This window comes from Scomber japonicus, chromosome 20 (assembly GCF_027409825.1).
Source record: "Scomber japonicus isolate fScoJap1 chromosome 20, fScoJap1.pri, whole genome shotgun sequence".
Lineage (NCBI taxonomy): Eukaryota > Metazoa > Chordata > Actinopteri > Scombriformes > Scombridae > Scomber > Scomber japonicus.
The window spans coordinates 24,353,178-24,366,754 of record NC_070597.1 but is presented as its reverse complement, the minus strand read 5'-3'; the positions used below and the strand labels follow the sequence as shown (position 1 = coordinate 24,366,754).

Genomic DNA, 13,577 nt, shown 5'->3' with positions numbered 1-13,577 from the left:
ATGGAGCGGATGGAGTCGATGGAACCGATCTCGGTTTACTACACCACGGATTACCCGGAGATCCAGCCCGAGAGCGGCTACGGATCCACAGACACCACCGACAACCCAGCAAAGACTCCCCCAGCTCCGGTATATGATGAGGAGTTAATGCACAAGGTATGAACGTTTTCTTATGATCATACAACAGCAATACAATCCAAACTTTGCTATACAGCTTTTACACATAGGCTTTATGTTATCTTTATATTATTTTCCTATTCCTATTTATTTATTGGTCAGTTGAAAGTACCCGGTTGGCGCTCTCCGTGGTGCTGATCCTGGTCCGTTTCCAGCTTCTATTACGTGTCAAATAAATTAAGGTTTAAAAGAGGTCACTTCCTGTCCGACGTGCTCTTGGGCAAGACACTGATTATCTTCCCTCCAATGTGACTCCTTATTAAACTCATTATAATATCCAATTCCCAAGTCCAAGTGCCACAGCCAATAAACATCCATCAACTGTTCATTCCAATGCTTCACTATTGCTCTACATTATTCTACTAAAGGTAGTCAGAGTTCAATTCACTCCAATTCAATTCAAAGTGCTTTACTAGCATGACTGTTTAAATACAGTGTTGCCAAAGCTATAGGAAGAATAACAGAAACAGAAATGTTTAAAAATTAAAATTAAAAAAAAAAAAAAACAAGAGGGGGAAAAAAAGAAAAAGAAGAATACAATAAAATCAGACATTAATGTGAATACAATTGCGTGGATGATAGGTGGGTGAGTGAGTAAGTGAGTGAGTTTCACTATACTGGAAATATCCAACATTAAACTGTAGTTTCTCCAGATTGCCCACCCCTTACCCCCCAACCCAGATAGATAGATAGATAGATAGATAGATAGATAGATAGATAGATAGATAGATAGATGCTTTATTGATACTTCACAGTTTAATATGTAAATTGCATTTTACAGAGTAAGAAACACAGCTGTTGCTTTTGTAGGAAGATCTTCCATATTAGTGGGAGGAAGTCATCAAGTGGCATAAACATGATTATGAGTTATTAGTTATTAGTCTTCATTCTATTGACTTACAGTGAATCCAGTGTCATTAGCCCCCTTTGAAGTGCTCTCATGCTCCTGCACTACGTCGACCACTTCAAGTCACTTCGGCTTTCATACACCAACAAATTTGTGAGTCTCCAGTGATCTAGTGAGTGCCTTCCAGCTCAGGAGTGTTGATCTTTGACGTCTCGTGTAAGAGGAACAAAGAGAGAAGAGAAAGTCCTTTAGGCTTCAGTGAAATGTCACATTATATTATGAAGCTGTAGTGCAGGAACAGCTTCCACCTCAGTCTGAGGGAGCCGCATCGGTCAAGTGTTTCGTATTCACTGAAAAATGAGCGTGGCAAAACTCTTTCAATTCCTTTCCAAAAGTGACAATTTGTCTGTTGGTGTTTGACAGTTATGAGAAAATAATATCACTCGTCTTGTGTTTGGCAAATAGACACAATTTGCTGTTATTTCATTGCACTCTAAGTAATGATTTGTAAGAATGATTTTGCTCCTCGGACCCACAATGCTGCTAAGTGGCTTTATGTCATTAGTGTGAGTTTAGTGAGAACTGAATTTTCCCAAAGGCTAATGGTCCGCTGAGACATGAACTGGGTTACTCTAATGTAACCATTACGCGCTTTGGCCAGCCTCCTTTAATTGCCTTGGAAGCTGTGTGTGTCTGTCTGTGTGTGTGTGTGTGTGTGTGTGTGTGTGTTTGTATGTGTGAGGTTTGCTTTGTGGAGAGTAAAATTATAGTGATACAAGCTTGTCTCTGAGAATCTAGGTACAGTACTTTGTTCCGTTGTTCCCTCTCTCTCTCTCTCTCTCCTCTTAGTCCCATATCTCTCCGGTGCAGCTTGTCTGAGTTCTATCTTTCTATCTTTCCTCTGGGGTGTAGTCACTTTACTTTTAGTCTGGCTCACCTCTCTTTCCCCTGGGGGCGGGGGTCATGATCACACAACAGGAAAAAGGGGCTTCTTCAAGTGCACTTTGGTTAAAGTTAGAGGTTATATATGAAGCTGAAATGACTCCAGCTGCTCTGCTATGGATTAACCCCCCACCCCCCCACCCACCCACCCACCTTACCACCATGCTAAGCTCCAACCAGCATTTCTACTAGATTTATACACATGCATGAGCAATAAATCTACATAGGATTTAATACCTTCTGGGATTTAGTTATCATACACTACCACACACTTTCTTATTCTCATCAAATCCCATGACAGCAATGTGTCTCTATATCTCTCAGTAATATTACTCTGCTTAGTCTCAGCCCCAAACCTATTGGTTCCCATTTAAAACATAAATATTTAAAGCTGCACTAGTCAATATTGTGATATGAACAATGGGTCAGATGACTACATCTAAAGTGAAAAAGGTCATTCATTGTGATGAAACCACAGAGTATTACAAACACTAGCCCTAACCCTAACCACTAGCACAGTTTTTAGCATCTTTCAGTTCATTGTTTCGGTTTTACTGCCCACAACTTTACTCTTTTGGTTCAGTCTCACAGCTCTCATAGACCTCATCTCACCCACAGCAGGCAGCTGCATGTTTTTAGCAAAAATGTACAGATGAACGAGTCTTTAAGCAACTAAGTTCTTAGCAACAGTACATGACAACTAAATGACACATGAGGGGAAAATACTGTATATACATATACATATACATATATATATATAAATTCTACATTTAACAAGCGTATACATTTTCAGTTTCAGTACTCCTGTATCCTACCATCCACTATCACCTCAGTAATAAACTTAAAGTATAATCATCATCTTTCTGACAATATCAACAAAAAAAGAAAATGTATAAACTTGGCAAAAAAGTAGAATTGGTGTCAGAGCTGTTGGATTTGATTGTACAGGTGTAAGTGCTTGGTTAGTGTATACTGGCTGGCCAAACAAGTTACACAGTGAATGTGTGTGTGAACAGTTAGTCTCCCTCCTGATGAGCAGGTTGGAACCCTGTGTGGTAGCCCTTGTCATCAGTGTATGAATGTGTATGAATGGGTGAATGTGACATGTAGTATTAAAACACTTTGAGTGATCAGAAAGACTAGAAAAGCGCTATATAAGTACAGTCCATTTACCATTTACAGGGAAACAAAATACAATAACTACAAATAATGAGTCTTTGCTACTAACTCAATATAACTAACTATTGAAATAATAAAAAAAATACAATAAAAATTTGTGTGTGTGCAATACACACACACAAAAGTGGTCTATTAATGATAAGGAAAATACCGCCTTACCCTTTAAGAATGAGTTTCAGATAACTGACTACTTGTCTGGGTTTATTTGAACATTCAGTAAAAAGAAGAGTGAAACATTCTACTTTGGTCTTTACAAAATATGTTAATGTATTTCTAAAGCACTAATTGGGAACCCTATCAAATAGTTGTGTACTGATATTGAGATAATTATTTAAAATGTATAAGAATGTTGTCATTATACACTTGGTTCTAATTCCTGTCTTGTTATTTATCTAAAAAAAGAACAATGTCACAATATGTAATATAATGCTATCATCATCATTAAAATGGCATCATGGTATCAAAAAGGTATCGGTGTTGCCCACTGCAGCTCACACACACACACACACACACACACACACACACACACACACACTAATGTAAGCTTGTGCCAGCCATCAGATCGACTTTTAATATCGCACACTGCTACATCTATATTTCAATTCCCAGCTGTGCTGTGTATCAAACATTCTAAATTCGTCACAATATGAAATGTGTCAAACTCTATTACTGTTTGTTCTAGCCGGTGCTTCACAGACTTTATATACCCCAGGAAGATAAAAATAGATGTATCTCATTTCTCAACCAGAGGTGAAAAGCAGACATTCACTCTTTTCCATTACATTGTTGCTCTGAGTTTGTTATTAAAGGACTTCCACACTTGGTGTTTACTACCATGATGCCCTCCAGGGAAACTCTTATTCGTCTTTGTTAGAACAAATGGGTTCAAACAGGAAGAGGGGACATTATCTGGCACTTAACAAACTGACTGGGAACCCCGGATATGAATACAATTAAATTTGCCATCTTTCTTTATTATTCTGTCTCTCCATACCACAAATACCACATATACACAATATACCATGTACATCATCCACGTTCCCCAACATCTGGGTTGCTTCCACCTAATTGCCTCCTGTCTCCCAAGGGGTTTTATGAGACAGGCTTGCCTCCCAGCTCACCTCTGTTACCACGGAAACAGCGTCATACCCCTCTGCCGCCACAAACTGTCATCCACAAACATCCTCATACTCACGTGGATACATGCATGGGTGATTCTACAAGTATGGTTAATTCCCTCCACTGATCCTGCACACACACACACACACACACACATGCAGGCATTATGTTACATGCTCAAAGAGATGTCTAGTAAACAGGAAATGCCAGATGCCATTTAGTCACAGAAACATCAAACATGTTTTGTAAATTGCTTTACATATCCATCAAAGCCACTCTGTGTTTATCTATCTAATTATTCTTTTCATTCATAATTGAATGGGTATCTTGGTTATGGGTATACGATATTACAATTGACCATTTGCTAATCCCAAGCATTATATTTCACACAAGTCAAAGCAGCATGCATGGGGCTGTATTAACAACACACAGTATCTCAGTGTTCAGGGTGGTGTCATTTGTTTTTTTCTTTTCCAAAAGCAAAACCACAAACACGGAAGTGCTATAAATGGATTAAGCAGTGTTTTTACTTCCTCTAGCATACACTGAAATATTAGCATATCCTGCTAACTAGCTCACAACTATATGACGATGTATGTAGGAAGGTGTGACATCACCAAGCTTTCAATCAAAGCTATTATAAGCTTCAAATCTTATTATCAGAGCAATAATTTCCAAAATAACTACCATCAAACTCATCAGAGGGCCTGAAGTTTGAAATGTATATTCAAGATGATTGACTTAGCATTTCTAGACAGAAGTGACACTTTTTGAATGGCAGTCAGTTGGATTTTTTGAAGCCAGCCAGGTACTTCCGCATTGGCAGCAGTAACCGAGTGTTTCATTCAAGGAGCAAATCCATAATTTACTACATTAGTTTAGTAGGTTATTTTATTTGTGGGGTTACAGATTTAAAAAAAAGCTATGTTCATGACTAGCACATCTACTGTGTAGTGTTTCCCCGCTGTGTGGAAGTCGGTCCTGGATGCTATCAGAGATTAGAGGCTAATTTAAGCGGTTCTGTTCTGCCCTGCATTGGACTTGGGAAAGTTTATACTTTCAGCAACCACAGCAAACCAGATAGATAACTTTTGCCAAACACATTTGGTTTTTCTCTTGTAATCTTCAAAGTAAAAGAATATATGAACGTGTAACCAGTTAGAACAACAATCTTACTTTTACTAACTTTTCTCCTCAACATACTTATAACACAATGAAAACTAGCTACACTGCATCACTGTTTCTTTACTTACATGTCTGCATGCTTCTTCATCTGGTGCAGATGCTGAGTGTTTGCCTGGGAAATGTACCTTTAGCCTCTGTTTCTTGACATTGTGTCATATCATATTTTTGTTTTACATTGACACAGTGACACACATGGAACCAATGCTAGCTCAGTTAGCTAGCTAGCTGCAGCTGATTCAACTTGCCAGCAACAGTTGTACATTCAGCTCTCAGAATAAGTGATGCCAGGCTAAAGATTAATGAGGAACTGGTTTAATGCACCTTTGTCTTAGAATGAAGGACCCATTGTTTCATGAAATATTAGGAATTTCTGAAACTAATGGAGACTTCTGTTGGCTACTCAATTCAAAAAGGTATACAACACAATACATCATGTATGCTGTGAAAAAAGTGAATGTTACTGTAAGCATTTTAAGACCAGATTCTATTTTTACTGTGTGTTCATGGGATGTTAATTAAGCAATCTGAAACCCATAGTTTGCACGCTGGCTCCAACACGCCAGGAAGCCTTGAACATTTTAGTACTTTACCTTTTCATCACTGAATAAACATGATTAAAAACATTATTCTTCTGCCAACTGCTCAGTTTTTCTTTCAACAGAGAGCATTTCAAAGGCAGAATAGCTAACTGGAGTTACTGGCAACACTTCAGTAGTTTCTATGAAAATGACTGCATGCTTGCTGTGACAGTACCCATATTGTATCCACAACTGAGATGTGACACTTTTCTGAGAGTTTCTAAAATCCCTCTAAATGCTTATATCAAAGGGAGGCTGTGAGAGCTGCTCCAGCTTCTCAAGACTAATCCCATCCTCTTTTTAACCCCGTCTTCGTCTTTCAGACTTGATTATTTATGAAGCATTAAGACGAAACTGAGTTACAGTTCAACCATTACCCGGTTGAACTGATGATACTGACTTCACTTTTGACTTTCTTGCTTTGTCTTTCTTATGTAAGCAAACCAACATTGAACATGGCATTGATATACAGATAATGTGTTCTGTGCTTCTATTAGACAGCTGATGGTAAGAAATAAATGAAAAGAGAGATTGGCAGTGACATGCAGCAAATGTCCCCAGCCAGATGCAAACCAGGGACATTTCAGTTCATGGTTGTATTTTTGGTAGTTTATTTCATAATCTGAATGTCTATAGATGATCAGGAGAGGGTCAAAATTGACACATTTTGTTCTGTGGGGTTCATGACAATCTCACGACCACTGAGGTCTTTAAGACCACTCAAACATCAGTTGATATTCTTAATAGGGCTGTGAATGGGTGTTCATGACAGACACACAATTAGACATCTGCTGAAGACCACTTATCACTGTTGTGCATGAACGCGTTCATTGAACGAAAGTTCATGAATTCGTTCATAATTTTGGTGAACTTGAACGAACGAACGGTATTTCTGCCTGATGAACGATACTATGAACTCGTTCATTCTGGTGTCTGTGAACGTCATGTTCACTCTTTTTTAATTTCGTTCAATAAGGTTCAGGCAAAAAACACACCGCACTAAAGTGTTGCCCAACCGTTGCGTGTGATTCTTTGTCTGTGCCAGATTCTAACAAGTGCGAGAGCGCCACAGTTGAGTAGAGCTCAACTTGAGTGGATCTGGCAACCAAAGGCAACGGCAGCCAGTGTCGCACTGCCGTCATCAAAACAAAACAAAAAACAGCATGGAGGCGACAGCAGCATGTGGACATAAGGAGGTATCATATAATTATCTTAGCGATTTTTATGAGAAAATCGACAAGGAAGGGAACAATCTAACGGATGAAATCTGACACATAGTTTCAATTTTAAAAGAGTATAGTTCGCAACGTATTGAAAAAAAGAACTGAACTAGTTCATTTTTTGGAGCTGTGAATTTAGTTCATAATTTGGAATTATGAACTATGAACTGAACTAGTTCATGTAGAACGTGAACTTTCCCAACACTGCCACTTATGATCAACTATTAACATTGGGGGCAAAAATTCTCAGAAGACCTTTGAGCATGGACCTTAATGACAAGCTTTTAGACTGCTGCCAATTGACATTCAGAACAGGGTCATAGTTTAAGCTTCTTTTAAAGACCACCTCTGATTGTAAATGAACCTGCATGATATACTGATGGACATGTTGGTAAGGGCACTTCTAAACATCAGTGGACATTCAGAACAAGGTCAAAATGTAGACATGGTCAAGACAGTCATTTTCAGCATCAAAACTTACAAATCCTTTCTTCAAGCAGGCAGAGAACAGCTCAGCAGTGTCTGACGTACTGTATCTGTCACATTCAGAGGGCAGTGTGTGTGGAGGTGGTGGATACCTCGGTGTGACTTTCCTAAATGAGCTATAAGTGAAAGACAAGCCTATTGACAGTGGAGTATTGACTGATGGCTCTGGTGACTAACTTGAGTGCCTCTGAATGCTGCATTTCACTCATTTCATTGTCTTGAAGGTTATCTCCTCCAGTTTGTGAGTCACATTTTAATAGAGGTACACTGCCACGCTCATGTAAAAGATATTATATTTGTACAGCTTGAAAGCAGAAATGTCTGCCATGACGCAGGTGATGAGTCACAACAGAAAATTATTAAATGATTCAGGGTACAAACAGAAAGGGATTTCAGTGCAGTTTTGATTGAACCTGACTAGAACTGAAATAGAATAGATATTAATATATAAAAGTAATTAGATACAGATTGTATTTGTGTAACCCTTCTTGGTACACCCACCATCACTGAGTGTGTTTGTGTGTTTTCCTGCAGACAATCCTGGTTGGGGACAGTGGAGTGGGAAAGACGTCCCTGTTGGTGCAGTTTGATCAGGGAAAGTTCATCCCCGGTTCCTTCTCTGCCACAGTGGGCATCGGATTCACGGTGTGTGTGCATGCACAGTATAGTACGTGTATATGTGTGTGTGAATGTCTTTACATCCTTTCATTGATGTTAAATAGGAGTAATTGGATATTAAAGGGTCTGTTTACCCACATTACAAAAATACATATGTTTCCTCTTAGTTCTAATGGTATCTATAGTTTGTTTTATTTTTCCAGGTTGTCAGATATGTTTGAGATTTCTGAGATTACTCTAAAACAATACAATGCCCTCTTTCAATGATGGTGGTGAAAGTAGACATTCTGGCCAGTAGGCCTTTTGTGGCTTTTGCCAACAACCACTCACCTCTTGATGTTGGCAAATTAAACAATTCACCATTGCAGGATGGTTTTGCCATGGTACTAATGGAGAAAAAAAGAAACATCATGAGCTGCATTTTGATTAATCAGATTCGTTTTTAAGGCATAAAAGCCTGCCTTGGTGTGGGACCATTCCAAATTTTCCACAGGTACTGTCCTCAGATGTTTTAAATTAGTAGCTGATAAAGAGCGAGATCCATCCAGTCAGTGCAGCCCCTCCAGACCCTCACTTTCCTTAAGATTCAGCCCACAAGAAAGTGGCACAGCATAGTTCATGTTAGTGTTATCACTAGAAAACTTGGTACTTCACACAGTGACTACTCACAGGAAAGGGTGGTAAACTACTGTTGTAACCAAGCTATCATGCTAACCAGTCAGGAACATGCAAGTGATGTTCAATCACAATTGTGGTCTGAATAGCTCTGTAAGCTAACTATTAGTTAGCAAGCTCGTTATCCTGGTTGCTAATAGTACAAAGTTAACACAGTTAGTAAATGTATTTCTACCATATCCTCCTGTCTTATAGCTGTGTGACAACCATGCCTCGTTTATGTCAATTACATTGAAATGCATTCATTTCACCCTTTAATTTTGCCATTTTAAATGCTAGCATGACTGGGCCTTTATTACCAAACTAAAATACTATTGTAGTGCACTCACTTCCTAATAAAGCTGACCTGACTGTGTATTCTTGGGATTATCTAGAGTAACCAGGACACAGATTCAGGAAAGAAATGTAGTTGCTCTTGTTATGTTGGGATGGAGGCTGAAATCTCAGACAGCAATCTCAAACCCAAGGCAAACAAAACCAAAACTATCTGCATGGATAAATGCCTTGAAAGCAAGTGAGAAAATTAATTTAAATTTACTTAAGATAAGTTTGCCTTTTGTGTAACTTGATTAAACTGACCCTTAAATCTGTTTTTAATCTGACTAACCGGTGACTGGTCCAACATCCTCCTCAAATCTCTCTCTGCTTCTCTCAGAATAAAGTGGTGACTGTTGACGATGTCAAAGTCAAACTACAGGTCAGTAAGTAAATCATTTCCAGTAAAAACTTGCTTTCACAATAGCAGCCTGTTTCTTGAGCACATGCTTGTTTCCTCTTGGGCATCGGTGTTGTAACTGAAGACTAGTCAAATAAAAACTGAAACAGGAAGGTGCAAACAGGTTATATCACCCATGTACACCTTTCTTTCTCATTTTCAGATTTGGGACACAGCAGGGCAAGAAAGGTTCAGAAGTGTGACACATGCATATTACAGAGATGCACATGGTGAAGGAAATACATCATTATCTACACCATTGACTCTCAGCTGCACTTTTAAATTACTCCCATAGACTTATATGTTCATTTTTGTTGCTTCTCTTTCCAAAGCTTTGCTCCTCCTGTATGACATCACCAGCAAATCCTCTTTTGATAACATCACGGTAAGTCTGGGATATCGCAATAGCCTGGAAAGTTATGGAAATAGGTTCTTCAGGAAGAGGAAGCAGACTAACGAACACTAATGAAGCTACAGTTAACAGCATTATTATATTGTACCTGCATTCTGAGTTTGAGATTCACACAAACAGATGTACTTTTTTTCTTTTATTGGACTGTCTGTGTCTGTGTATTTATGTGTGTGTCTGTCTCTCTTGTCACTCTTGTTTCAGGCATGGTTAACAGAGATCCATGAGTATGCACAGAGCGATGTAGTCATCATGTTGCTGGGCAACAAGGTGAGAAGGAATTGTTTGAGAAGCTCAGCATGTGGAGGAAAAAGTGCTAAGAAAAAAGGAAGAGGGGAATCTTTGTTGAAACCTTACTGATAAAAACTGTGGTTTCTTATGATAAGAGACAAAAATATGTGTCTGGGGAGTATGAATGAGATTCAGGAGGCTATTATAGAAGAAAATGTATTGTATAACAATGAGTAAACAGCTGGTAGGATCTTGGTTTGTGGAATGGAAACATGGTAACAATCCTCAGCAAGCCTTATTGTGCTACCATGTGGGTGGCACAATTCAATAAGAAGTAGAGGAGAGTTGAAGTTGCACTAATCAATATTTTTATATCAACTATGGGTCAGCTGAGTGCTTGTAATCAGAAAGAGTTCTCTTATAGTGACAAACCCACAGAAAATGCTAAACTGCAGTTCTCATCAGACTTCTGCCGCATTTTAATATCTTTCAGCTCATTATTTAGATTTTACTGCATGTGACTTCACTGTTTTGGTTCACTTATCGTTTCTACCCAACAGCTATAAGTGAACTGAACTCACACCCCTTCACCCCCACCTTCCCCACTGCCACCACATCAAGTGCAATCATAGTACACTAATGTGTATTAAGTGCATAAGCACTTTAAATAACTTTATATTCTATATTGTATTTTATGTTGTATTTTTATATCTATTTACTCATTCAACTGACAGTTTCTTTTAATGTGTGTGCATGTGAGTGAATGAATTCTAAGCAAGCAGCTGGAGTCCTTGTGTCAATTTTGACCCAGGGGGAACGTCACGAACCGGCTCGGAGTGTGTGACAAAAAAGGAGATCACACATGAGTAAAGCTTCTAAAACAACATTTATTATGGATTTAAATTAAAATAAAATAATGCAAGTCAGCTAAATCAGTAATGAATGCAAGGTATGGATGAGTGAAATGTGTGATGTGTGCAAAACAAAACAAAAAACCCTAACCCACCTGACTGGTGGAGACCTGGAAGGAAGAGAAGAGAGACCAGACCAGGAGGACAAAAGTTGCATGGTTGAAATAAATGTTGCTATGTGTCTGCAGGATATGTAAATAGGCTGTTTGTTTATAGGCGATAATAAAGACTGTCCCCTAAAGAAGAAGTAGAGCATCATTGCATATTTTATTGGATCTGATGTGGACCAATCTCACCACGCTGCATCTCTCTTTTAGGCGGACATGAACAGTGACAGAGCAATCAAGAGAGATGAAGGAGAGAGGCTTGCCAGAGTGAGTATTAAAGTCATGGCTGTATAAGCATAATTGATAGTTTACTGTGCTGTTTAATTATTTGTTACTCTTCATGTCTCTCAGGAGTACTCAGTTCCCTTCATGGAGACGAGTGCCAAGACAGGAGTCAACGTAGAGCTGGCCTTCACTGCTGTGGCTAAGTATGATACAGACTTCACACATGTCTGTTCTGTACTGAGCTGGTGCTAATTATTCATTATGTGACCTCTCTGATTGTTCTTGAGAAGTTTCTGGAGCGCTGAATGAATTAGATGTCTGCCACGACAAGCATTTCCTGTCTCTTTTTAACTGTTTAGTGTTTAGTACTGAAAATAATATTGTAAATAATAACCTAATCTAGAATTCATTAGTAATTATTTAGCACATTTATTGTACATTCACATTTTATCAAAACTTTAAGCCATTTATCAAACCTTTTGACCTTTAAGCTATTCCTTCATTTGTACTTTGTACTTCCTTATGAAACTGACACCCACAACACCCACATTAATATAGATGTAGTATTTTAAACTTGATTTCAAGTGGTAGTGACTAAATTGATGAGCTGTAATATATTAAGGTATAATCTGCATTTTAAGTGGGAAAAAATGTGAAGATTGAACGTATAACAAGCAGCCCACTCTTTGATTCATATTTTAAAACCCTGTATTTTATATATTAAGGTGAAAACTTTGATCAAGTAATATTATTATTATTTTTATTAAAAATCCACGAATTCCTCCATTAATTAACCCCAAATTTGGGCTGAAACCACTTTTGTCAGTAAAATGACATTGATTAATTGTTAATTAATTAATTTCATAATAATTGTATACAAATTAATGGGTTTTCATATATTTCACGTTTCACATTTCAAGTTACATTCCATGCAGAAAAAACACATCTTATATCCCATTAATTTAATTTAATTGATTTAATATAATAAATATTATATACCTGAATACTTTAGTGCCTTACAGTGTCATTAAACTGCACCTGAAAATATTTCAGACCCATTCAGTTATTCACTTACAGTATTCATATTTACCCCATTGTTTCCTTAGAAGCTGTCAGTTACTCACCTCCTCTGATACTGTTGAATTGTTCAGACTGCAGCACTTCATAGGCTCCTCATATTCTTTAATGTTTTATGCTTTCATGGCAAAAATGATGACATGTTCAGTGCTTGCCATGTAATTTCTTTTTTACCACAATGTAAAATCCTACAAAAAAGCATTACATGAAATTTATAGTCAGCAGCTCAGCAGGCAGGGTGATGCAGCTGGCACAGCAGACTTTACAGATGGTTAAATAATATTCTTGCATGCCACATAATAAAATCCAAATAACACTGGAAACTCCAGTTTTGTCTCAAAAAAGGCAAACGCTAGGACACATAGCATATGTGCCATTTCTTTATATGTCTGTGGACTCATTTTAGGTTATTTATAATGTTTTCTGAACTGTGGGATGTGTGGTTCTGCTCTTTAGGGAACTGAAACACCGAGCCGTCCAGCACCCCAGTGAACCCAAGTTCCAGATTCATGAATACATTGAAGCAAAGAAGGAGAAGTCAGGCTGCTGTAGCTTCTTCTAAATTTCCTCTGCCGCATCCTCCTCCCACCGCTCTGGGTGAACAGACTTTTGGATACACACTGAGAGGTACTGAGTGGGAGGAACCCCCTTTAACTCACTGCTGCTCCCAAAATATGACGCTGTTATTCATTCATGAGTAAAAGCCAAAAGTTGACCAACAGAGTGAGAGGAGGCAGAACTAAGCTATAAACTCATACAGTAAAACCAACTATTTTATTTTGCCAAGAACCGCTTACCCAAATCTGTAGGCGGACATTTATGAGGTTACTGTGCACTTCTGAAAACTGGTATACATTTTATTTAAATTACAGGAAA

General features: G+C 38.2%; 1 protein-coding gene across 1 annotated transcript; it reads left to right on the top strand.

Annotated features, from left to right (window-relative positions):
- Positions 1 to 13,263, top strand: LOC128381775 (ras-related protein Rab-37-like). Its single transcript, XM_053341815.1, has 9 exons — positions 1 to 156; positions 8,268 to 8,378; positions 9,682 to 9,723; positions 9,905 to 9,971; positions 10,074 to 10,126; positions 10,355 to 10,420; positions 11,610 to 11,666; positions 11,751 to 11,827; positions 13,158 to 13,263. Exons 1-9 carry the CDS (start codon positions 1 to 3, stop codon positions 13,261 to 13,263), a joined length of 735 nt encoding a protein of 244 aa, XP_053197790.1.
- Positions 13,264 to 13,577: the final 314 nt, after the last annotated feature.

Coding starts and splice junctions, on each gene's coding strand:
- LOC128381775 (XM_053341815.1), top strand. CDS start 1: ATGGAGCGGATGGAGTCGATGGAACCGATCTCGGTTTACTACACCACG. Junction 10,421..11,609: donor TCATGTTGCTGGGCAACAAG/GTGAGAAGGAAT, acceptor TCTCTCTTTTAG/GCGGACATGAACAGTGACAG. Junction 11,828..13,157: donor GCCTTCACTGCTGTGGCTAA/GTATGATACAGA, acceptor TCTGCTCTTTAG/GGAACTGAAACACCGAGCCG.